Here is a 27,629-nt window from a genome sequence, read left to right as displayed (position 1 = left end):
CACCAACAAAATTTTTTAAAAATTCTCATCATTTAACAAAAGCAAAATTGAAAAATTTTCCATGATGAATCTTTTGGATTCTGCTTCAAGTTTCTTTGGTAATTTTTTCTGCAGCGTAAGTCATTAGATGAGAGAGAAATTGAGAGGAGTTTTTTTATTTTTTTTTATTACATTTTATTTTTTCCTGCTATTATGTATCGACTTATAGATCTGAAAGTAAGCGTATATTACTTCACCATAAGCTCTCGCTCCAGGACTTGGCATCGTAGGGTGGGCATGGCGGCACACACCCCAGCCTATACTCCCATTGATTGAGTTCTTGCACTTAGAAATTGATTACTAGAGATTGTGTTCTTATTTGAGTTCAATTAAAATCATTACTTCCTAACTTTTTGATTTATCCTTTTTATAGGCATCAGTTGTTGACGTGGTTGGAGATGAGGTCGTGGTGCGCTATGAGGGAGAATGGTGCGCAGAAACTCGTGTGGCCATGACCGGAGTGCGACTACCCCCTGCGGCGGGACCCACACCTGTTGAGTACCCTGAGGGAGCTGAAGTAGAGGTCTATGACAAGCTCATGGGTGCACCCCATTCTGCCTACTGGAAAGCAACTATACGGGTAAGTTTTTCCCTTTCTGGTAATCCTGAAAGTATTAATATTTTGCAATATGTATCAGTTGAGAAGAAGGAAACAGAATTAGTGACTAACGAGAATCTTTCAAAAACAAATGAATCCTGAACACTATAGTCTTTGCTACATAGTCTTCAATGAGCAGCAAAACACAATTCAATGTCAGTGATAGGACAATCTTAAATCTCAATTTCTATATCAAAGATAGAGTTTTCATCCAAATATAATTGAACTGAAACATACTTTTTTTTTTTTTTTTTCCAGATGTCCAAAGGTGACTTCCATGTAGTAGAACTAGTTGGTGTCTCAATGCCAAGTGGTGAAAATATTTTTCCCTCCGAGAAGTTGCGACCAAGAAATACCAATCCTCCTGTTACAGCGAAAACTTTTGTAAGAGTAGAAATAGAAGTTCCAGAGGACATAAGAGACTAGTAAGTGACCAATTTTTATAAAATCTATAATTTAAGACGATTGTATATATATTCCATTTCCATTACATTTATTACTATTGTATTGATTTATTCTTTTAACAAACATCAAGGTCTGCCTATCAGTACAAAAGTATTGCATATTACAAGTTTATTGACAGAGGGTAACGTGATTTACTGAAAATTTGTTCAGTGGCTTGGGAGTACCATATTAAACTAAAAGCATAAATTGAGTGAAGTTCAAGTGTCATCTTATATGCTGAGATATATGTTATATAGAGATTTTTTCTTTTATTCCAGTTCATGTACATATGTGTTTTATGTTTCACTTTTTTTTTTTCTCTCTCTCATCAGTGCTCGGATGGAAAGTGTTCACAAACCCTTCAAAAAAGCATGTAGTGCAACTAGTTGTGTGTACAATCCTGAAACCCACAGTCTGGTATTATTAGTAAGTATTATTATTTGTTATGTTGGTAATACTGTAAGGCACATCATTATTATTATTCAATTATTACAATGAAGCAGGTAGAGAGGAAGGAGTGTAGACACCATGAGCTGCCTGTTCAGCTGCCCCCAAACACCTGAGAAGCTGAAAAAAGAGAAAATGAAAGTGAAAGTGATGAGAGGGCAGGAGAAAGGCTGAGAGAAAATATAAAATTATAGAAATATATGGACAGTGGGGTAAGGCAATAAATATCTTAGAATAAACAACAAACAAACAAATGTAAAATGAAATCAAGAGGTAAAAACAACAAATAAAATATGATCAACATAGAAGTAAAAATTATAAATCTTTTTTTTTTTTTAACATCTCTATTTATTTTCCCCTTTTGGGGTAGTATGAGATATGAGTCTCTCCCAGTTTTTATGATCACATTCTCTCTCCTCCCTGATTATTATCATTCCTCTCATGTCTTTCTCCAGTCACCTTGATGTTTGAATTCACACACACCCCAGATTTCACCTCCCAATTTGTCATTATCAAAATCATGAACCTCAAAACCTCAAGCACGGGGATGGATGTTCATCAATCAGGGTCACATTATACACGTATCCATACAAGGGATTACACCTTTTGCAGGTAAATAAAGATAGAAAAATCATTTAACAAGATGTGTTTAGGTTTTGTTTTAGCCAGGTGTCAAGAAGATCAGATGTTTATGTTACTTAAAAAAAAAAAAGTGTTAACAACAACAAAGGAAGGTTGTTTATGCTCCTCATGAATCTAAAAGAGACGTGTGACAAAGTTCATAGGGAAGAATTGTTAGGAACTATATTTGTAAGGAAAAATGCTCCCAGGGGAGATAATAACAGTGTAGATCTTGCTAAAGATTCTTTAGGTACCTTTTGGAAAGCTACAGATTATTTTCATTTAATGTCTTAGGAAAAATTTTAAAGAATGGGAAAATACAGCTATCATCTTCATACAAGTATCTCCTGCTCTACAATCAGGTTAAACTCTTGGAAAAGTGATTATGAAGCGAAATGATCATCTAAGAAATTTGAGGTTCAATTAATATGTAGTAGTAATAATCTTTTATGGACTGTTCTGTATCTGAATTATTATGAAAGCAAATTTGAACACAGCTATGCATTTGCTTAAATAAGTATATGTCATAAAAGCATAGAAAAAGACAACATATCACAAGAGCAAGCCAGACGAATCATAAAGAGAGCAAAGGTAGTTAAAGAATGATAATCATAAGAGCAAAATGTTACAAAGCGGGGGAGACCTGTACATGAAATACCTACCATCAGTAGTTTACAAATTATCCTTAATAATAATCACAAACAATTTCAGACTATATGTTTCTAACCAACTCCAAGAATAAGCTGACTACTAGGGTTCTAAACCAATGATAATATTGTGTATGTGTATAACAATATGTTTAATGCATATCCACAAGAGATGGAGCAGTAGGTAGTTTGCACACTGGTGCCAAATCTTAATGTTCAGCTTGTAAAGGAAATTATGTGTGGTTAGGAAGTAGTAGGAAAGGCATTAGTGAATAATAACATTAAACTAACATGGAAACAAAAGATTTCATGAAAAAGCTGAAAGATATGTAAGAACTAAAAGGAATGAGTTGAGAGAACTAGCAGCACTTTTCAACAAGAGGGAAGTTAGTGATGTTTGTAAATTCTTCATGGACAATATCAAAACAGCTTTTAAAGAGTGGTGGAGGTTTCAGTTGAGAAACTTGAAAAAGGCTTTTTCATATGACTTTGGAGTGACTTGTCAGCTTTGGCATGTCATCTCTGTCATCATTTTTTATTAATTGATGTCATTAGTATGTCCATGTGTTACCTGAAGCTGCACTTATCAATTTCTTATTAAAACTTATTTTTGTATTCTTAAGTTTATTGTAAGTTTATTTCATTAATATCTATTTCATTACAGTCAAGAAATGACCAGTGTCTGAAGCTGGCTCAAATGTTATCTGACATGCACTTCCGAAACCTCAAGCAAAAAGTGGTCTTACTCTATCGGACAGAAGAAGCAGCAAAGCAACTTGAATCCACTAAGCTCCAGTCCACTGCTGGGTAAGTGTCATGTACATATATATACATATTGATTGCAAAAGCAAGGAATCCTGTAATGTATTTCAGTTTGGCCTAAGCAAAGGATTTACAGTACATGTCACTCTATTATTTGTTGTGTAAGGTCTTTAGAAGCTGTGATGTAGTACCTGATACTTGTGTTCCCATAAAAAGTGTAAAGGACATTTTTGAAATTGCATTTATGCCTCCATGGAGCAGTGGTTAGCATGCCTGACTACTACTCTGCAGGCCCCGGTTCAATTCCTGGCCCATGTAGTCTGCATGCAGCTCACCCAGCTGTTCATCCTCCCTTTAGGGTTGGTCGGTAAATGAATACCTAGGGAAACCTGAGGAAGGTAAACTGTGGTAAGCCCAGACTTTACATTGGCCCATGCCCCATTGTAATGGGTTCTTACCCACCACGGGCTCAAAGGGCCAACAATATGGAAATGAGCACCGCAGCAATGCACAGCTATAGCCTCCCACCTTTGCCGTACCTCTGTTTAGAGTTACAAAAGAGTATACAATAGGATGACTGAAATCTGTAGTAAGAAGATGAGTAATCATCTTAACACACTATTTGGATCACTGCAGGACAAAGGTCTTCCCCAGGGTTTCCCATCTTAGATCTGAGTGTATTCCATCCTGCTATGATAAATACTCTGATTTCATTTTTCCTGGGAAGACTGGGGGGGAAGTAGGGATAAATTTATAAGGGTTGTATGTATCAATATGAATTGATTGAATAAAGAATGAAAGAGGTGAGAAATGATAAAAGCATTTGTGAAACTAACGATAGATGTGTTAGGTGTTGGTAATACACACCTGAAAGGATGTGGCTTTAGAAGGACTTAGAGAGAGGAGTGCTATGGGCAGGGATAGAAATGGAAAGAAGGAAGTATGTACAATATCAGTCTCCCCATGAATATGAGTAATGAATATTATTGGATGGATGGCAGCCATCTTCAGAATCTAATGTTACCAATATGGTGGACAATACATATTCTTTGGAATATGCTGTTTAATTATATTAGCAATTTGTTATGAAAGCAATACACTTTTTCTTTATTTTTAACCCAGCCATGTGATTATGTTTCAGATATGTTGAGGAGTTCAGTGTTCGGGAAGACCTCATGGGGCTAGCAATTGGTGCGCATGGGGCAAACATTCAACAAGCTCGTAAAGTGGAAGGAGTCACTAATATTGAATTAGAAGAAAATTCTTGTGTTTTCAAGATATATGGTGAGGTAAGTGTGCTTATTATTCCTCTCAGTTGAATCGGTTAACAATGAATCATTGTACTTTCATTACACAGCACTTATTACACACTTATTATTCTGCAGGCCATTGTCTGAGTGTGGGACCAAGTAAGTGCTCACCACACCTAGTTTTTTATCTTTCCTTGAGGTTAATAGATAATAAAGTTCATGGAGGAACCTTCAGAAGATGCTGTATAGCTTGGATTTATTTGGAGCCTTGTTTTTAGATAGAAATGAATTTATTTCTGTGCCACAGTTAAGTTGGCTAATTTGAATAGCAGGTGGGTCACATCTGTAAGGATTAGTGACTTTCTAACTTAGATGACACCTCAAATCACCATAAACATAAACATGTGTTGAATTATATAAAACTTTAATATATCTGGTATATTAAACTACTCTTGCTTTTTGAATAATTTAATTTCAGTGTTCCTCCACTTCACTGTAATTAACCCATAAACTGCAATGGGGGTTGGCGAGGCATACAGGGCCTGTGTGGGAACATAGAGAAAAAAAAATGTCTTTGAAATAGAATCCCACATTCAACTTAGATGATTTAATATTCATAAACAGTGTGTTTTTTGTGTTGTGGTCAGAAATCGTATGTTTGGCATAAGCAGCAATGGGCCGACTGAAAGAAGGTGGGAGAGAGTTAGAGGGAGTAATGGGAGATTAGTTGGGGTGCAATTTCACATAACATCCCTGCCCTTCAGGGGTTAACAAGCACCTCGTCATTCCTCTTTATTCAAGTATCACTTTACTGAATTTTTCCAAGAGTTTCTTGTTCTCGAGCTGTTTTGCTGATATCTACCTACAGTTTAAAGGACTCGTCTACTCTCTCCTTTCTTCTCACAACCAATCTTCACAAATGTGTTACTCTTTTCTCTCCTGCTTCTGCCTCTCACCTGTTCCAATGCCTTTCTTTAGGCTTTTCATGTATTTCTCTCTAATTGCCTCAACTACCCTTTTTTTTTATCTTACCTCTATTCTTATTTACTCCATCAATCACACCCATAAGTTCCATGCTTCCAACTTTTCACATTCATATCCCCAAACAAAAATGTTTTCTATCTCTGAACTATCAAGCACTTAATTGTTCTTTATATTGTCATTGTTGAAAGTGATATTTTTAAATTTCTTTTCAGTCTGAGGAGGCAGTGAAGAAGGCCAGGTCCATGTTAGAATACAGCGAAGAGTCTGTACAAGTGCCACGAATTCTTGTAGGGAAAGTTATTGGGAAAAATGGACGTGTGATACAAGAAATGGTAGATAAATCTGGTGTAGTCAGGGTGAAGATTGAGGGAGACAATGAGCCAGAGCCCACAACACCCCGAGCTGAAGGCCAAGTTCCCTTCGTCTTTGTTGGAACTGTTGAAGCTATTGCCAATGCTTCCATTCTACTTGAATACCATTTAGCTCATCTAAAAGTAAGTTTTTTTTTTTTTTTCATAATGACAATAATATTGCATATTCTGATATATGTCACCTAATTGCACATGTTTCTTATTGAAATATATGTGTACAACTCATCAAATAAAATATTTGGTGAATATAAAAAAAATGAGATATTTATATGCTCCTATGTATTTCAGGAAGTTGAACAGTTACGACAAGAAAAGCTTGAAATTGACCAGAAACTAAGAAACATGCACACAACTAACAGCATAGGAAGTAGTCAGGGTTACCCAATGAGGAGAAATGATCGGTGAGTAACACTTTTTTGTTGATATTTTTAAATATTTATCAGTTTGCATTGTAAAATTCACTATTATATATTTGGTATTTACAGTAAACCCTCGATATAATGGGCATGCTTATAATGGATTTCGAATATAACGGACAAGGTCAAAGGGTCAGAAATCCATGGGGACTGACCGAGAATAGTTTCTGAACCAACCGCTCCCGTCTGCTAGCCGCCTTGCTCTCCTCCCTTTATCTTCTGTTGCATCCTTCGGTTACTGTAGTAATTTTCAGCCCACCTGATGAAACATTTTCCTCCTTGCGGATCCCATTCAAATGAAGAACGTATTTACACCATAAGAAAGTCTTATGCATCAATCCAGGACGTAAATGTACAGTACCCTCCTGAGTTTCGTGCTATCCGAGTTTCACGTTCCTCGAGTTTCGCATTCAGGGCCGTATTCTTAAATCACACTTCTGTAAACAGTCTCCACACATCCGACAATGATATTCGTAAACAACCATTGTGCCCGTGGCTACCACAGTTCCGACAGTCACAAAGGGTGTATTCTTATACGCCACCTCTGGGACCGTGGTACCGATCAAAGCACCAAATTGTCGGGAGGCTTTGTCGGGTCCGTCACCCCTTCTCACAAAATTGTGGGGCGTGTTATTTCGTGCCTGATTTGCATGTTCATAACGTCTTTGAGGATGCTAAACGTTCAGAACACTTGTGCTACTCTCCCCGAAGTGTTAAGAACAAGTTGAGTAAAAAGCAGTGCCTCATATTCATCAAGCAAAGAAGAGAGATCATCTTCGCTGCCCCACCAGGAGGCGCAAGCCCTCCTGGACCCCCCACGGATCCCAACGGAGTGGTTCTCCATATCTACCAATAAATCTTCCCATTTGTAATGATAGGCTAGGTTAAGTTACGAATTAGATTAGGTGTAGGTATGTTTGGGTGCCAGGTTGAGACATGTTGACCCAATAATGCTGTCCTTAGTAAATAAATATTGACGAGTTGAAGTTAAATAATCACTCTGTAATGTTTATAACACATTTTACATATAGCTACTATCTGCGGCGGCTATGAAATGAGTACTAAAATAAACAATTCCATCTTATAGAGAAAAGCCTCCTGAACACGATGGTGTATACAGATTTTTCATAAAACGCCAAATAAGTGAAGCACGGAACTATTTATTAAAACATTTCGCATCATCCCCTCGTTTGCTCCAACGCGCAGACGGGGATGGGTGCGAGGCTAAACTGGTTTGTGGCAGTTTGCGGGCCTCGTTGCCATGACAACCCTCGCCTCGCCTTGCTTTTCGTGTGGCTACAGAAACTCACCTTGCCGCTTTTGCTGTCGCTAGCTTTCTCGCTCCCTGTGTGGCCGCGGCCTCATCAGCCAGTGGCATTGTAGAGTGATGCTATAGTTTCCCAAGCCTCCTTTTTCTTTTTTATCATTGCATGATCCGTTCTTCTGTCAAGTACTACTGCTACAAGCTCCAGAAGTAGAGCAACTTCATTTTGAGATGAATATCGCTTAGTTTCCTCCATTGTTGACTTGAACACAGCGTGCAGGGTATCAGATGCAGTCGGCGTTTTGACCGTCAGAACGTTGAGATGGACCAAATAACAAGGGACATTGTTACCAATTAAATTTTCTCACGCCGCCAGTGTTACCAAATCCCACCCGACAAATCCGAGTGTTTAAGAATATGCAAATTGTGACAACCCGAACATTAGTGTGCGTGGGGACTGTCGTTGTCGTTGCCGATTTCATGAGATTTAAGAATACAGCCCTCAGTCTTAAATTCTTACCATCCCGACTTTCGCGCATTATTGCCCCGAGTTTCGTGCTGCTTTGACATGTTTGGGTCACATCTACCTACTGTTGGCATCACGCGCGATTCCATAAGGCGGTTTCACACTGGCCATTTTCCTCCAACCTGGCAATCACGGTTGCCCGTGCGCTCAACCTATAACGAGTTATCAATTGTCCATACGGATGGTTTAACGGTTGGGGGTATGAGCAACCGCGCGACTGGATGTAAACAGACGACGGTAGTGGTTGAGGAGTGAGGAGCGGTGGAAAATGGCCAAGAAACTCGTAAAGTAGACCGGCAAAGCTGCCTTGTTTATTATTTAATTGATACAGGGCGACTCACCACGGCCTGATCACGTGTTGGACTCGTAATCACCAGCAGGTACCCTCCCGACATAAGCAAGTGCTGTTAATCGTCGATCTATGGGTACTACCAGAACCTTACACACCACACACCCCATCCCCCTTGCTCAAGGGGGGACAGTAACCACTCCTAGTCAACAGAAAGAATCTGGCCTGAGCAGGCTTGAACCGCCACTCTGTCAGACCGTGAAGCCTTACAGCGCAGCGCTCTAACCAGTTGCGCCATGGAGTTGTGCTTTGTTTGCATTGTGAATACAGACAACCGACACCTGGAAAAGTTGGAGTTGCCGGTCGCCATTATCGCCAACTCGGTGGGAGGAAAAAGGCCCAGTTTGACACCAGCAGCTTAAAGGCGCTGTCACACAAGCTAGTTTTTCAGGAATTTCCCACCAAAATTATCTCCCGACAATTTTCTGCCTCGATTTTATCCTCAAGTTTGGTCACACAGAGGACTGTTGCATTCTGGGATATATATCAGCTGAAAAGCAAAATAGACAATGGATCCAGACGTTGCAGAGTTTGCTTTGTGGTGTTCTGGATCTGGATACATGATGCACAGGGCACCCGTACAGGTGCATAACACGCATATATGTTGGCTGTTGGGGGGATGGGGTAGCCGAGTGTGCAGGGGAGGGAAGTGAATCAAGTGTAATTGTTAGTGTTGGTGTGTTGTGGTGAGAAGTGAGTACGTATTTGTTTTTTGAACGAGTCTTGTACCGCAGTCTAAAATCTGTTGAAGGAGGCTGTTCCAGTCGCGTATGGTGCGTGGAAAGTATGAGTGCTTGTATGCATCAGTGTTAGTGTGATATGTTTGGTATTTATGGATGTGTGTGTTACAAGTATGTTGACTGTTTGCATTGTGTAGGTATGTTTGTGGGTCAGTGTCAATGTGAGTGTTTGTAATCTTGTACATAAGTGTAAGTCTGTGTGCTTGTCTGCGTATGTGAAGAGGGTCCATGTTTATCTGTTGTTTGATCCGTGTTGTGATGCCAGGCGTTCGAGTGTAATTGTTTGTAATGAACCTTGCCGCCTTGGTGTTGATTTGTTCTAGCCTATCAATGTTACTGTGTGTGTAAGGATCCCACACCATGGAGCAGAATTCCAGTGTTGGTCTCACAAGTGTGTCATAAGCTATGTGTTTAATGTCAGGTGTGCAGTTATGTAAATTCCTCCTCAGGAACCCCAGTGTTCTGTTGGCTGTGGCACTGATATGGTCTATGTGGGTGTTGAATTTCAAGTTAGTTGAGAGATGGATACCAAGGTACTTGTGTGTGTGAACTGATTCTAAGTCTGAATTATGGAGAGTGTAAGTGTGATGGATGGGGCTGTGCGCTCTAGTGAATCTTAGTAGTTTGCATTTGTCTGGTCGGAAGTGCATCTGCCAGGTGCGTTCCCACCGCTCAAGGGCGTCCAAGTTGTTTTGTAGTAGTCTGCAGTCGTCAGTAGTCTTTACTGCTCTAAGCAGTAAACTATCGTCGGCAAATAGTCTAGTGGAAGAGTTAGGCGTTGACAGTGGAAGATCATTAATGTGCAGGAGGAAAAGAAGGGGGCCTAGAATGGTGCCTTGTGGGACACCTGAAGAAACAGGGACAGTGTCAGATGAAGATCCGTCAAGAAGAACACATTGAGTCCTGTTAGTAAGAAATGCAGTGATCCAGTGAAGAATAGGTCCTGAAATACCATAGTATTTCAATTTTAATGCCAGTCTTTTGTGCAGGACTTTGTCGAAGGCTTTGGCAAAATCTAAAACAATAGTGTCAACTTGTTTAATGTCACGTCGGTCAAGTAGCCTCGTAATGTCGTGATATGTAGTAATGGGCTGCGATTCACGTGAGCGTTTAGTTCAAAAGCCGTGTTGTGAGTCAGTAAGGATGTTGTTTGCATCAAGGTGATTCATTATGTGTTGGTGTATTATGTGTTTGAAAATTTTACATGGAATCGATGTTAGTGAGATGGGGTGATAATTGGCTGGGTCATTCCGGTCACCTGTCTTAAATAAAGGATTAATGTTTGCCAAAAGCCAGTCAGAGGGTAATGAGGTGGATGATAGTGATTGGGTGAATATGGCCTGAAGGATGGGGGCAAAGGATTTAAGGATGAAGGTGGGAATGTTGTTGGGGCCAGTGGATTTAGTTGTGTCAAGTCCTTTCAGTAATTTCTGTATTCCGTTAGTCGTGATGTCAAGCGGGGCTATGGGGGGGATGGGACTGTGTGGCATGTTTGGGGTCAGGTTGTGTTCTTGTGTGAATACCGATTGGAACTGTGTGCTGAGTATTTGTGCTTTGTGTTGTGGGCTGGTTACTAATGTGTTAGTGTTGTCTTTAAGTGATGTAATCGTGTTTGTGTCATGTTTGTGCGTCTTAAAGAATTTGAAAAAGTTTCTTTTGTTATTTTGTTGTTTAATGAAGGAAAATGAAAAGAAAGGATTTGTTGGTTCGTGAGTGATTAGCTCGGAGACAGAGGGGGAGTGTGTTACAGCTTGCTACTGTTAAGTGCCACGAGAACTTAGCAGTGAGGACCCAGACACGATGAGGCTATGCTCAGACAAGACTCAAGTCCAAGACCTGCTCAACCTGGTTACTCTTAAGCTTATCTAAAGTCCAACCAAATTTTCGAGTCCGTTTGGGCAGAGGCTCCCGCGGGTCCATTTCTCCCCTCTGCTCTGCCTCACAGTCAAAACACCTATTTTTTCCTATCATATCTTACCTTTACCATTCATATGAGAGGAATAGATAGGTGTTGGGACTGTGTGGCAGAGCAGAGGGGAGAAATGGACCCGTGGGAGCCTCTGCCCAAACCGATTCGACAATTTGGTTGGTTGGACTATAGCTTCGTGGAACTCATTGTGGTACTAGAATAAACACGCGGATAGCCTTGAACTGATCAGCTGATACGTTCTTCTTCTTGTGACCACAACTTACCGACCTCACAAGAAAATAACTGACATGCTGGTAACTGAGTTTCTGACTTGAATTTTGATGAGTTTCCTGTGAAATGCAGTCGATTTTGAATCTCTGTACAAAATTCTCGAGAAACAAGCGGTTGGATAACCATGTTCACACGTGCTGGGGCGAGATTCACAGAGATGCACGTTAATGGCCCGTGGTAAAAGCTACGAACTAATGATTTAACTATCAACGTTGACTTCAGATTCACAAAGCTTTCGTTTTGTCATAGTTAGAGGCCGCTGATTGGATGAACGCTGTCAGTGACATCATCGGACTTGGCCAATCACAAGCAAGTTTATAGAACTGTCAGCCAGTCGTAAGGCAGCCAGCTGCCTTCAGCTGCAGCTTCAAAACGACCCGTTCTCTCTTCACATTTTCTTCCTTTTTACACAGTACGTATTTTGAGATAACAAGGGAGTAAAGTGAAAAAAAGTCAGCTCCACGGGGTGGAACCAATAAGCGCTGTTTCAGTGTTTTCTATACCTCGAGTTTCGCGATCCGCGAGTTTAGCGCTATACCTGCGGAACAAAGTGAGCGCGAAATTCGGGAGGGTACTGTAATGGAAAATAGCCAAGTGTTTGTGAATGTCGGCTCTGATACAAGTTAACCCTGGATCACCTGCGTTATAAATTGTACTTTATTACCAGACTTGTTCTGGTTTCCGGATACATTTTGCAGGGCAAAAAACAACTATAGAAATGGTACAAAGTTTACGGCTATATTATTAACATAAAGTAGATGCATTTCAGCTTATTTATCTAATAATGAAATTGGACCTTGAAATTAGCATTAAAAAAAAAAAAAAATCACGAAAGAAAAGAGGTAAAAATGGCCAAAAGAACTCAAGACCTTTGTTACAAAAATCACAGCTAGCCGTAGTGTTGAGGTACGCTGCTCCAACTTGCAAGACGTTTAGTGCAGACGTCCACAGGGACTCTACAGCCCCCTAGGCCTTATGCATTTGAAAGAACGGTAAACAAAGAAAATGATTTTATTGAGGTAAACTGTTATACTTCTGATTTCACCAGACATGGCTGAAATCTTGAATAATGGTGCCCTATATCTGTGGTACATACATGAGCCCCTTGAAAGCACCTCACAGGGCAAGACCACAACCCAAACTAAGATGTTAGGGGCCCCCAGCCTCATAGGCCTAGCATCGTTTTCTCAGCGACACATAATAGGCCTCTCGACGGGATGCCGGACAACGGTGGTGATCCAGGGTTAATGGGGTCGAGGGGGGCGAGGTCTCCCCGTTAGGTAGATTAGGTTAGGTTTCGTTAGTTTAAATTTATTCGGCACTCGGTGTCGGGCAGCAGAAATATGCATTGCATGATGGGATGGGGCGGCAGTGGGGGGTGGTCCACTATGCAGGCCAGTGTTGCGAGAAATACCTCCTTGCAGAATTAAGTCACTGTGCTGTCCACCACCAGCCAGTGTTCTTCACTGGCGGCAGAGGGCACGCGGGTGGTAGACAGCTGCAGCTCACCAGCGGATGCCATTTTGGTGCCAGAACAGCTAGTAAACATCCTCAGAAGATCAGCGGACGCCATTTTGCTGCCAGAACAGCTAGTAAATGTCCTCAGAAGATCAGCGGACGCCATTTTGCTGCCAGAACAGCTAGTAAACGTCCTCAGAAGATCAGCGGACGCCATTTTGCTGCCAGAACAGCTAGTAAACGTCCTCAAGATCAGTGGACACCATTTTGCTGCCAGAACAGCTAGTAAACATCCTTAGAAGATTAGCGGATGCCATTTTGCTGCCAGAACAGCTAGTAAACGTCCTCAGAAGATCAACGGATGCCATTTTGCTCCCAAAACAGGTAGTAAACGTCCTCAGAAGGTCAGCAGATGCCATTTTGCTGCCAGAACAGCTAGTAAACGTCCTCAGAAGGTCAGCAGATGCCATTTATATATATATATATATATATATATATATATATATATATATATATATATATATATATATCCTCAGAAGTCAGCAGATGCCATTTGCTGCCAGTGAGCGCCGATACCATAGCAGAGAGGTGCATAAATGGCACCTATATATAAATGGTGGATGATATATATAAATTAAGGCCGCATAAATATATATAATGGTGAGGTTTTACTGTATATATATATATATATATATATATATATATATATATATATATATATATATATATATATATATATATATATATCTATATATATATATATATATATATATATATATATATATATATATATATATATATATATATATATATACAGGAAACCCTCAGTTATCCGGGTGCACTGTATCCGACCTCGCCCATATCCGGGAGTTTTGAAAAATATTTTATTTATTTATTTTTTCAATAAATTTTTAAAAAATGTCACGCGCCGCCAAAAGTCGTTCAAATTGCCCGCGCGATGCCTTTAAGCTCTGCCCAGGTGGCATACTGCACCTGTAAGGCGTGCCCCAGCTTGCACGTAGCAATGATATTGACGTCCTGGTGCGAAGGTTCACAGGAGAGCTGTGTGCTTCACAGTACAACTGGCACGTAAACATTCTTGCCAAGCACTGCAGACCGTATCGAAGTGACGAGAGTCAAGGCAGTGTAGGTTTGAATGGCAGGAGTGTTAAAGGACTGTTTAAATGAAACACGCAGTGCGAACCCTAGCTTAAGCCTTGATGACTGTCTAAATCCAGAGTGGACTAGGTGAGTAGGGCTCCGTCCCTGTGGAGAAGGCGTGCGGGTCCGCTAGCACTCCTACGGGAGTGAGGGCTGAATAAGAAATGCAGATAAGTACCACCCTCAGTCCAACATGTGAAAGAAAGATTTTACCATGCTTACGGTAAGGCAAGTAAAGGGGCCCGCATGGGTTCGGGAGTCCCGTGGGCCAGCCTGATCTGTAGGTGCAGGCTGGCCGTAAATCGTGGTTACTTCTCGTGGCTGGCCTCTCCGTGGTCCCGCTGGATGCACTGTGCAGGGGGTACCCTAGGTGCGAAGGACAGGCCTTCTGCACACACACACACACACACACTCTCTCTCTCTCTCTCTCTCTCTCTCTCTCTCTCTCTCTCTCTCTCTCTCTCTCTCTGTCTCTCTCTCTGCTTATAAGAAGACTTCATACACTCTGTGTATAGTTATTTCTATAAGAAGGCTCAATTTCATAGATTCCAAAGAAGTAGAAAATAGAAAACAGGCGTAAGTAAGTAAGTTATTAATGTGTTTGTATCTGTAATTTTTTCTTCGTATTTGGGGCAAGGTGGACTGAAATTCCCTTATTTAATGTCAAAGAGAATATACTAGCACTTCATCGTGCATAAATGACAATATAATTCCTAATTATGTCCCAAGGGAAAGGTTCAAGGGAGGTCTGGAGATACCTTGGAAATGCTTGGTTTTCCTTCGAGGATGATGTTGGGAGACGAGCATATGGCTGTGAGTCACAAACGCATGGGATGCTTTGTGTGGGTGCTTGATTCCGCGAAATGAGTGGCTGAGTTACGTGGGCAGGCGGACAAGTTTGGTTTTGTATAGAGTATATATGTAATTTGGATGTAAATCCATGTAAAAGTATAGATAGATGGCTACTGTACCTTGAGTGATGCAATGTTGCCATGACCATTCCTGTGCGCTCCTCATAAGTCCACCCATTACAAAATCCATGACTCAAAATAATGAAAGAGAATACATGAACAACTTAGAATCATATACTCTTGTTAAATTTGGGAAAAAAAATTAACTAATAATTAATAACGTACGTACTTATATGATACCAGAATGCTTCAAATTTTGGTGGTGGTGTGACGTGTGTGTGTGTGTGTGTGTGTGTGTGTTGTAGTATGCATATGGTTGAAGCACCATTTTAAAACTCAGCGTACTGGTGTGCGGGTGGCCGCTCCATGTTTCGTAAATATCGTAATGTGTTATTCTAAACACTACTGACACTCACAAACACTTTTTTTACATCTTCACCTGTGGTGCCAGTAGGCTTGTTTTTGGAGGGGCCTGATGGTATGGCCCAGCCCGTTGTGATGCAGGCCAGTGTTTATAGTGGCGCCATTATGCATTGGCTCATGCTGCCCTCTTGGAGCTCATCTTTAATCCTAGAATCTAGAGTCCGGGTTGATAGGTGGTCTTCTGGACAGCATGTGGGTAGTTTTAAGCCGCTCGGCGGCAGCTGAAAAATCACAGCTTGGTGGCACCAGGCGGGGATTGAACTTGCGTCGTCCTGAACGCGGCGCCGTCACGCTGTCAACTCAGCCATCGCCTCCCCAATTACACTTATATCCTGAAATGAGGAACAGTGGAAGATGGCCTTCCAAGAGACTTGTAAAGTGGACTGGCAGAGCTGCTTTGTTTACTATTTAATTGACAAGATAAGAGAATACTCTTTGGTGTGGGACCACAGTTCTTTCCCCCCCACCCCCCCACCTCCCTCCATTCTATGAAAATTGTAGGATTCCTTTTCTTCACAACACAATTCTCTGGCGAACTTTGGGTAAACACTCATGTCCTCCCGTCTTTGAAGCCATGATTGTGCCCATAATTGCTTCTTCCTTCCATTTTGCTGCAGCAAAATGTCCATTACTTGGGTAATGGCAGCACAATCCGCAACAACCCTTACTTTATTAGCAGACAGCATTGTCTTTTTTTTTTTTTTTTTTTTTTTTTTTTCTCCCCCACAGCAGAGGAGACAGTGCAAAGGTGACTGGTTTGCCTATGTTGTGGATACTGCCAACCGACCCTGGCCGTGTGTGATGCACACCTAGAAAAGTTGGAGTTGCTGGTTGCTTCTACCACCAGCAGTTGGAGGAAAAAGGCCCTGTGTGACACCAGCTTTAATCAGTGGAAGGTGGTGAGGAAGGGAAAATGAAGAGTTGTTATCGTTTGGAAGGGAAGTCCCCTTCCATGTTGTGTATTTAGTGAAAGCTACACAGCAACTGACAGTCTTCCGCCGATACTCCCGGCTTGTTGCCCCATGATGTTGAAGGCTTACGTGTTTGTAGCTCAAGACACCATTCATCACCCAAGATGTCTTTTGTTCGGATTATTTGTTTGTGATGAGAGGCGCTTGTCACACTAGGTTCCACTGTATATATAATTCTAAATACAAAATATTCTATTTTGATTTAAATCATTTGATTTTAATCAAAATAACCCTGTTACTTACACACTTGATTTGCCTTTCTCCTTGCCCGGTTTAAATGAGCCCCTAGCACCACGCCAACACATCGTCTGTTTTTGTTTACAGTTATTAGCTGAACAGCTCCTTCTAGTTATGATCATTCTCATTGCCCATTTAACCCTCTCGTGCACCGTAAGTTTCCAATAAGTTTCTGTTCCACTCACCATGCATTTCTCAGGCCCGACCAGCCTTTTTTTTGCCGCTGCAATACTCTACATTTCCCGGACGTATTTTACCCTCACAGATACATCAGACCCCAATAAATATGGTATCAATGGCTTCATAAAGACTTGTACTAGAACATGTGCAAATAAAAATAGTGGAAAATAAACAATACAAACTCATTTCAAGTCTCCGTATAGAGTATTGTAGACTATAAATCTTAAGTACCAACTCTTCCCCACACGCTAGCTCGAAATTTTGTGGGCAAACTTTTTTTAGCAAAATATATAATTTGAAGCAGAATTTAGCGAGGATTCTTATGGTATCCTCAAAATCCTCATACACCTATTAGTTCCTGAGTTACACCAAGAAAACTGAATTTTTTCCTCTCCCGTCAGAGTAGGGTAACAACTAAAAACCGCTCCACGCTCCTCATCTACACTCCTTAGAAAGGTTGCCGCATGTTACCACTAAGAAACTTATCCTAATAAATGACGCTCCCAAATTTGACGAACTTTCACCGAAAACTTAATTTTCTAGTCAATTTTTAAAACTTTTATGACGCGTTTTGCGTCATCGTGCGCCAGGACCTTTTTACCCTTGATGACACGAAACGCGTCATCGTGCGCGAGAGGGTTAATAGTATTACCTGATTTTTTATCGAAAACAGCATTTATTAGTAAACAATTTGCTTAGTAAGATATGCTTATTCATTTGTAGTTGAAAAGAATATTGCAGAGACTGTTATGAATACCTGTCAGTAAAGTGTGATTTTAATGACAATGTATTTGTAAGAAGTTTATTTATACAGGTAACTCTCGATTTATGCGAGTATTGTGTCCTTGATGAGGTTGCGTAAATCAAAAACAATGTAAATCAAACAAGAGGTAGGTTTCTATCGAAAAATAAATATTCACTTCATTCAGTGGAGAGAGAGAGAGAGAGAATATCCATATCACTGAGATATCCACTCTGGCACTCAGTCTCAGCCTCACTCGTGTGAGGAAGAAATGAGGGACACCATGAGCGACTGGGTAGTATTGGTACTGGTACCAAGCAGTCTGGTACTGGTACCGTACCGTATAGCTGGTACCGTTAGCACGAGTACCTGCCCACCCCTATTGTTAAGCAGCATGGCAGTGTGGGTACTGTATTGTTGTTCAAGTGGCGCGCGGGAAGAACTGAGCTCAGCTGTGTGGCTGCGGCGCCATGTGAGTCCAGTTGCGCGAGACATCTGGTGGCCACTCCATAAAATGTCGCGTATAAGTGGAAAAAATGTGAAAATTAAACATTTATTTGGATTTTGGACCCTGCGTTATTTAAAAAACACGTAAACCAAACTCGCGTAAATTGAGAGTTACCTGTACATAGTACAGTTTATAGTATGTATAGATGATAAAGAATCCTCTATGATGTTTTGTGCAGCTTAACCTTTACATTACGGCGATCGTATATATAAGTGTGCTACCACACGCCCCACCCGTATGGGGATCATATATATAATCATCACACTCTACGCTCCCTACGTTTCAAATATACCGCCAGTTCTTGACTCAGAAGAATAGTGTAGGCATTGGCATCCGTACACACTCTCATTCGTCTCAGCGCGCGCCCTACCGAAGGCCACAGATCATTTTCCACTTTTGTTCGGAATACATGTCATGTCTCGTGACACGTCAAACAGCTCCTCTGCTCCGGGCGGAAGTAGAGCGCAGGCGAATCAAGGTGACAGTGACTCTGATGACTACTATGGTAGTGACATTGACAGAGGAGGGAGGGGCAAGTAGGGGGGGAGAGAGAGAGAGAGAGAGAGAGAGAGAGAGGTGCTTCCATGCGACGTGTCACGGCCACAAGAAAATCGGCTGTCATAACTTTTTTATTATTATTAGGAGAGAAGTTTTATTACACCACCATATATACTAGATGAATATACAATTATTGCAAAGAAGATAGACACCATTTCCGCCTCTTTTAAATGCCTAAATTTTCCCTCTGCACACCATCCAGAGAAATATATCGCCACCCGTACTCTAAGGGTTAATGCATGTATACATCATCCTTTTTTTTACTAACAGACGAATTGTCTATGGGTGGATCGTAGATGTTTGGAGTAGTGCCCCCTAAATTCCTTTGTGCACATGTGCGAATCTGTGAATAGTGAACCCATGAATACGGGGACAGATGTACACTTGACTGTGACTGGAGTGTGAACGTCCTTAGACTTGAGTATGACTGTCCCCATAGTGTGTATAGGGCCTAAACCAATCAGCTGTTTGAGGGCAGAGCCACCACCAAGTAACTCCGAGCACTCAAATGCATCACCCTGGTGCAGACTGCTTACCAATAAGTCATCAATTCATTTGAATCAGCAAGGCCCCCACCCATATTGTACAGCTCTAAATGGGTTTTTACTATATTGTTTATTTTTTAAATTACATACATCTGTTTATTTCTTTGCAGTGGGTACAGCAGTGACATGGAAATGGGAGGACGTGGCCGAGGACGTGGAGGACCTCGAGGTGGCCGTGGCAGAGGTGGCGGCAGGGGCAGTGACCGCTACAGTAACGACCGATCTGGAACTGGTAATACCTTGAATGATTACATATCAAGTGCTGAAAAGAGGGGAGGTGGAAGAGGCGGGGGAGGTCGAGGTCATGAGGGCAGGGGAGGGCATGAGGGCAGAGGTCATGATATTAGAGGAGGTCATGATAGTAGAGGAGGCCATGACAGCAGAGGAGGCCATGACAGCAGAGGAGGCCATGACAGCAGAGGGGATTATTCTCGTCCCCCGCCTGACCATAGAAATCACAGAGGAGGCAGTGCTGATAGAGGAGGGCGGCGTGAAAAGAAATAGCCCCAGCATTAGCATTTGACTTTCCTTGATGAGACTGACCAAACCTGATGACCACTCCATGAATAGCTTGTGGTAAATTGCCCTGGACACGATTTTCTATGACAAAACTCACTGGCTACGCTCCATATGTCATAAGGGACATTATCTTGTGAAAACAATATATAATTGAAAAAATACATTTTCACTATTATAGGCTTATTTGCAGTAATTCATTTCACTTGAGAAAATTCTTTTTGATAAAAATATAATCTTAAAAAAAATTAACAGAATTAGCCATAAATGCTTGGCAAGATAATTTAAGCCAGTACTTAATAAGATTCAAATAAACACAACTATTTTTCATTTTTAAGGATATACTATACATGAAAACTATCCTTTCAAAGAAATGGACTGAATTGACAAATGTCTGTCAATAAATGCCTCATTACTGACAATTTATATCGTGTTAACATCTGATGTAAGGTAAGATATGAAATTTTTCATCTTTTAAATTTTATGCAGATCATGAAATATGCATCTTCAGAGTGGGCCAAGCAGCTCTTCTTATTTTGTTGATTGCTGCCTAAATTCAAGGCCCATCAAAGATCACAATGACCAGTATAAACTAGCACATTGGTAATCATTTATGCTGTTAACAGAATTGGATACAAGACTTACATGCCATAGATGCTATTTGTAGTCATCTTGCTGTATGCATGCTGCAGTCTTAGTTTCTGATTTTCTCCAATCTGTTTGATGCACTGTGCATGGATTAACAAAAAGAAACTTAATTAATTTAAAATCAGTTATTTGCTAAACAGCTCTTTGGTTCTTTGTTAATCCTTTATATTCCCTTCTGCTTTTAGCATGTTTCATAATTTTTTCAATGCAGCATTCATAACATCATCATAGCAAAGTGACTGCATTTATGCTGGAGTAAAGATTATTCAACTCCTGCCACTACTATATAAAATAATGAGAATGGCATTCTTATCCAGACTTAACTATAGCCTACTATGTCCTAAGAAATATGAATATTATGTCTTAAATATCCATGATATACAAAAAGTAGCAGTTTCTCATGATATAGCTAATACAATCACCTATAGATTGTTACCAACCCATTATTCTTTTTTATGATGTTTTGCAGGTTTTTAGTTCATTCACAAAACTTTACTCATGGATTACAGAACACTTTCAAGAATATTTTCTTTGCTCATTAGTATACTTGATATTGTTATTGCTATACATATACTGTTCGTAAACAGATAAATTGCACATGCATCCACATTCGAAGACCCATACACACCCAAATTAAATTTAAAAAATGCCTAGGGATTCGGGGGTCTGGGGTTCTTTGCTACTTGAGGGCCACATCCAACATAAAGATATTTCAAGGGGGCCTCCCCATTTCTTTCTAGAACTTTGTTTGATTATTAAATACAGACCCTTTCTCTTTCTCATCCTCTCTACCTCTTTCTCCCTCTTCCTCAATCTCTTTTTCCATTTTTTCCTCTTTGCCTCTCTCTTAGATACACCACTGCACGCGTGCACACACACACACACACACACACACACACACACACACACACAACATGTCTTTTAGTGTGGCAAACATCAGATGTTTATGGGTAGTGATGCTAATATCAACCATATGCCAGAGTTGACAAATGGAAAAAAAACATTTTTTGCTCTAAATATACTGTCACTTGCAAGTCTTGCCTGAAAGATACAAGGCCTTTTCTTGATACAATATAGTGCCGTGTATTGTCGATGTTCATAACAGGTGTCCCAAAGAGATTGCAGTAATGGAGACACATCGTATCATAAAGTTCTCAGACTAAAGCAGAAGTTTTGATTCAGAATTCTTAGCTTGTTTTAATTGTGATATCTCCCAATAAATGTTGATCAAGTTTATCTGAGAAGAGAGATATTACAATTTCCATGATTCATTGGAAAATTTAATTGACTTGTAATGCACTACTTGTTTTTGACAATGTCACAGCCAATTAAGCAAATGTGACAGTCATGTATGTTAATTGGTTAAATCCAATTTCACATTTTACTGGGAGTCCATTTTGATTTCATGAAACCTTGATATTATAGGACTGTAGCTGAACAGTTTTCAACAATGGTTTCAAGCTGCCTGCTGAAAGTGAAAATTCATTAATCATATACATTTACCTATTGTAAATTCAGCTCTTTATTTACAACTAGCATTTGAACTTTACAATCCTCATCAATGTTTGTCATGTGGAGCAGTCTGTAGGTCAAATACATTGAATTTAGCTTTTGGTTGACATTCAAATTTATTGTTTTGACTTTAATGCAACAATACATCTGATAAATCTTCTTGAACCTGATTTCATTTCTTGTTAGAAAATCACAAATATGTTGCAAGCTGTCTTAAAACAGCCTTCTCTATATTATTTTCCAGTAATTACAATTTAGCTTCTTAAGTTAACAATACAACATTTATTTTCATGCAAATGTTGATGATGGATTTTTATATAACCTTTGATTATAAACAATATATTTCTGCATCTCATCATAACTATTTACATTTTTACACAGAAAGGTTTTTATTATATAAAAATAATGTAAAGTTGATAATACACTCATGGTTTGCTGTTTCTTTTTTAAAAATCTGTCAAAGTTAAACAAGATGACTGAATTTCATTGGAAAAGTATGCATCACAAATAGTATATAAAAAATACAAATACTATTTTGTTTCTCCAAGAAAGGCACACTACATATCGTCTTGCTTAATTAGAGCATGGTTGTGGTTCATGTATGCCATTGGAAATCATGAAATCAATTAAATTTGTCAAAGATTGTCAAAATAACAATGTTAATAACAGTAATTTTTGTTATTACTAATATTGTTATTACTGGTTCTCTAAGTCAGTTCAAATTTAAAACTTATAAAAATAAGCATTAGCACTTTCCTGTATTTTTTTTTTTTTTTTTTTTTTTTTTTTTTTTTTTTAAAGCCTTGTGTAATGATTTCTATGATCATTGTTACTAATATATATAATTTATCAACAATAAGTATCTGTAATTTATAAAACATAAGCCACAACAATGTGCATGAGTCTTTCCCTGTGTGTGCTGTTTTCTCTTTATGGGACTAATGACACTAAAGCAAGTCCTTCACTGCCTTCAGTACTAGCATACACTTACCACCACTTCAGTTATCTGGGACTTAAGTATAAACTCAGAAGTTGACACCATGCTCATAAACTGGCAAATTGCAGTTAAAATTATTTGCAAATTTGCCAAAAACATACAAACATAATATCACATTGGTCCCATATACCTGTTCATCATCTAGGTTTGTGTGTTCTGCAGAAGTTGCGACTCCCTTTGGGTATAATAATTTCAGCCCTACTAAAATTCTTGTTTCAACTAATAGCTACTCATGTATTACCCTGCTTTGTGTACATGATACTGGGATTAGCAGCACTAGATCTTTACAGCATGTACAGCAAAAGGTTGGTATTAACAATGGTTGTTGCTAAATTCATGCACTAGGGAATGTCTTTCATTCAAGCAAATTTTGGTGTTGGTTTGTATGACAAATAAAATTACAATTTGGGTATATCCAAATGTAATTTTTGTCTTGCTGTAATGTAGATTATGGAACTGTAGGTCATGAGCTTGTTGGGAAGTTGTTCATTAACATGGATTTGAAAAGTTCTGAAGTATGGGCTGCATACTTATTTGTGTGGTATCCTAATATGTAATTTTCTAGGTTGACTTTACCATCCTATTGAAATCACTCATGTATTTGGTAGCTCTTGAATGAGATACTAAAAAGGAAATGGTTTGGAATCCCACAATATGTGAGGGTAGTGTTGGCAGTTGGACACCACCACCATGTAGATTATCCACCTCCCAACACCTAGCATTGTTGTGAATGTATTTTGACAGCCAAAAGCACCTTCAGCCTAATTCTTGTATATATGTTTTGATTAAATGTGTACAAAATGTACCATTTTCATTAATTTAGTATTGAATTGGAGATTAAATTACCAGATAATTTAACATTTGTGTTTCCTCAATGGTTTTGTATAAATTAAAAAAAAAGAAAAGAAAAATGCTATGCTGAACCAAGTTGGAGTAGTACATTTTTATCTGTACCTGCCATTTTCTTGTGTGCAGACTGACCTTATGTAACAAGAAAAGTAACCAGTCATTGTCTTCTGCATATTTGTGTAAAAAAAATTAAGATGTATCCATATTCATTTCCTTTCTTTCACTGCTTTTTTTTATTTGTTACTAATGGAAGTCTTTTGGTTATTATGTACTGAGTAACAATATTGCAACTTCAAGTTTTTGGCAGTTAGCCCTCACATAACAATATATTGATTATAAGGATGGAATTTTTGAATGATAACTTTTCCCATAACATGACCCTTCTGGTGGCTGGAGACATGGAATAGATCCTCCCAAGTCTTCCTAAGAGAAGGTATTGCCACATCACAGAATATGCAAGGTAACATTACTTTCCAGTGTCAAGTCAAATTAAAAATCTGAGAATCATGGGTTGTATACCATTATTAAAGTTACAAACTACAAACAAAGACCATCAAGTATAAGATTCAGGGAACTGGACACTTCTAATTCATAATGAATTTTTCCATATTATGGAATGTTTATTATCTTGGATAATTGTCACTTAGAACAATAAAAAGAACAAGTAAGATAATTAGCATGCATTTTTATGGGCATTAAAACATTGTATGTAAAAAAATTCACTACAAGTGATTTCCTATACATGGAAGACGAGAAAATAATTGATCACTGAGTACACAAATTAAGTCAGATACATACAGTGAAACATCCTTAGATATGCAAAGAACATTTCTGTGATGCAATGGCTCTACCACTAGATTAATGTTCTTGGGAGTCTGCTTATACACCCATTCATTGGAACAAACAGGAAGGCTATGGAAGATCAGCATTTATGACACTTGCAAAGTACAGCAGGTACATAATCCTACTTGTTTTGTGAAGCATTTCCTGATGTGACTTGTGTGTCAAAGACTATGGAATTTGCAGATGCCATTTCTGGATACCCAAGGCTTGTTTGAAAGTAGGGATTGGAATAGGTGTAGGTACATAGCAATTAGGCATAAAAAGTCAAGATGCCTCCCATTAGGCTTTTTCTCAACATTCCACAATGTATAATCATTGAAATTATTATTACTAACACATCTACATTTTCACTATTGGAAATGGCTGTATGCTTTCATTGTCATCCTGATATCAATAAGACTAATGAAAGTAACATCTAACTTACATTGGTATGCAATGCTCTGATGTGCCAGTATGATTTCAAATGTTTCAAAGTTAATTGGCAATGATTATAAAGTCATAGGGTTATGCAGTTGGTTTAGCTGAAGTTTTGATAGTGGTTATCCAGGCTTGGCATGTTCTGCAGAAATACGGCATTACATAAGGACGCTTGCAATTGTCTAAGATGATGCAGATATTCAATGATTATGACGCTTGTAATCACCGGACACTAGCTAAGTGAAAACTAGCTACTGGAATATAAAATCCTTTCTGTACTACTTGTTTGCAGATAGTGTTTTCTTAATAAAAAGAAGCAAGTTAACTTTTGTTTTACACAATAACCTTTGCTAGTGTGATCTATAGATTTACAAAAGGAATTCAATATCTAGGTGCAAAATTTTCATGATATTTAAATACCATATTGCTGTGAAAGATGTTGGGAGAGTCACATGTGGGTAACTGGTGGTGGTGGTGGCATAATGAGTTTGGTCTTTCTCCTGTTAGTCCCCTCACATTTCGTTAATATCCAGTCTTGGCATGCTGTGTGAAACTAGTGTAGTATTAACATTGCTGACATGGGTTGAAAACCAACATTTTTATTTTACACACTTTCTTTGTTTATTTGTTTGCTTTTTTTACATGTGATTTTATTGCATTTAATGGAAATCCTTTCCAGTGTAAAGCCAATTTTAAAACTAGTATTAAGTAAATCTTTGAGCACATACAATATTACATAATTTTAATAGCTCTTGTAAATGTATTTAGTGCAGTTTGGGAGTTAGTATACTTGACATCAACATATTTTTCAATATTTGAAACTGATATGTGTTCATAACTTGATTGTATGAGCTTCCATTTGTAATGGTTTCATTTTAAGTGCAATAGTTTGCATCAGAGGAAATAATAGGTTTTGTTGTGTTGACCTGAGCAGTCCTTTGGACATAATGACTATTAATTTCTGTGTAGAATGTGATGCTTTATCATATGCTGATAATGTTTGTCACTATAAAACAGCTACAAAGCCACTAGAGTGAATTTATTGCTGTAATAACTGTGTTGAATCACACATCTGGTCAATTTTTTTAACCATATACTATTTTATTGGTAATTGTTTACTAATCTTTAGGATAAGGGGGGTCCCTTTTAATTTGTAAATATGTAGATCTCAACTACTTCAGTGGCGATAGATTATTATTCATTAGGTTGTGTACTGTCAGAGTTACAACGCGGCTCGCTGTATTCGGGGAATTAGACAGCCGAACAGTGTATCATTCCTCATAACAGGCACAACACAGAGCAGGTCACAGCATTTAGGTGGTGTTTCTTATTAAGGCATTAACTATTCATTTCTGTGTAGAATATGATAATTTTTGTTGTGTAGGTATTTTGAGTTTTATTTGAAATAGGTATAGTGATAATACAATGAATTCACTCGAATGTATTGTAGCGGTTTCCCAGTGAAAATAATGATCTCATGAAAAGAACCATATTACCCAGAAATGGAGAGACTTTATCTTTGAAATAGACTGCTTATGTTAATCAAACAATCCCCAAAATAAATTTACTTAAAAGGTAATTTTCCATAGTGATGTACATTTTATTTTAAATTTTCCAGTCACCATTCTTGTTTTGATTAGGAAAATAATACTCATGGTTATAAAACAAGAAACTTCTCATCAAATATTATGAGGTCATCTTTTGACCAAAGCACTGAAGATGATTCTTTATCATAAATCATACTTTATTTTAAAACTATATGTATTTGTTTTCTTAGAATTTTCATTATTTGTAATTTTAAGTTTTTCTTTTATTTATATATTTTTCTGTGGGGTTTAGTCTAGATCTATCCCCCCAATAAAATCATGTTCACACTCAGCTTACTGGTAAAGCACCATCTTAAAAACTAATTATTTCTTATTCTGTTTAGAAGTGGCCACTCAAAGTATCAGGTTTCAGTCATAACTTGCCTCTGCAGTCAGGAAATCAAAACAGTCTTTTGAGAGCTATTATTTGAGTAATAAGATTAAAAGATTAATAAAATTAAACTGCAAATTCAGCAAATCAAAGATCCTCCATGAATAGAGACATGTAATTCAGCAATCATAACATTAATATTTTGAAGAAGAAAAAAATTACCTGCTGCCTCAAGATATTCAATATGCTACCATTAAGGACTTTATGCTGTTCCTCTACAGACAGTATAGTCATCTCAGAAGATATCTATGCATGTTTAAAAACACAGCAATCTAGCCATTTTTTTAAGCAAGGATATAAATGGTTTATTCTTCATTGACACCAGTTTCAGTTTTGGCAAAGTCCTTAGTGAGCAATTTATGCCATACGACAGTTTAAATAATTCAGTAAGTAGATGAAAGTTGTATGATCCTAATTTACTATTTGCATTTGAAGTTTTAATTAATTTACACATCTAGAATCAAATGCAGTTGCTTGCTCTTATACCTGTTCGAAGCTATATGATATTAGCAACATAT

General features: G+C 38.7%; 1 protein-coding gene across 1 annotated transcript in view; it reads left to right on the top strand.

Moving 5' to 3' along the window:
* Window positions 1–27,629, top strand: part of LOC126999001 (fragile X messenger ribonucleoprotein 1 homolog A-like) — a 46,279-nt gene that overhangs the window by 5,304 nt on the left and 13,346 nt on the right. Inside the window, exons 2-9 of the mRNA XM_050861314.1 lie at window positions 413–619; window positions 896–1,062; window positions 1,414–1,507; window positions 3,461–3,603; window positions 4,700–4,847; window positions 6,005–6,286; window positions 6,452–6,564; window positions 19,463–19,584. Of these exons, the coding sequence (XP_050717271.1) occupies window positions 413–619; window positions 896–1,062; window positions 1,414–1,507; window positions 3,461–3,603; window positions 4,700–4,847; window positions 6,005–6,286; window positions 6,452–6,564; window positions 19,463–19,584 (1,276 nt within the window). The remainder of the gene's footprint in view (window positions 1–412; window positions 620–895; window positions 1,063–1,413; window positions 1,508–3,460; window positions 3,604–4,699; window positions 4,848–6,004; window positions 6,287–6,451; window positions 6,565–19,462; window positions 19,585–27,629) is intronic.

This window comes from Eriocheir sinensis, chromosome 15 (genome assembly GCF_024679095.1).
Source record: "Eriocheir sinensis breed Jianghai 21 chromosome 15, ASM2467909v1, whole genome shotgun sequence".
NCBI classification, from domain to species: domain Eukaryota; kingdom Metazoa; phylum Arthropoda; class Malacostraca; order Decapoda; family Varunidae; genus Eriocheir; species Eriocheir sinensis.
The sequence above is the reverse complement of the archived record's forward strand: the minus strand, read 5'-3'. Positions and strand labels throughout refer to the sequence as shown.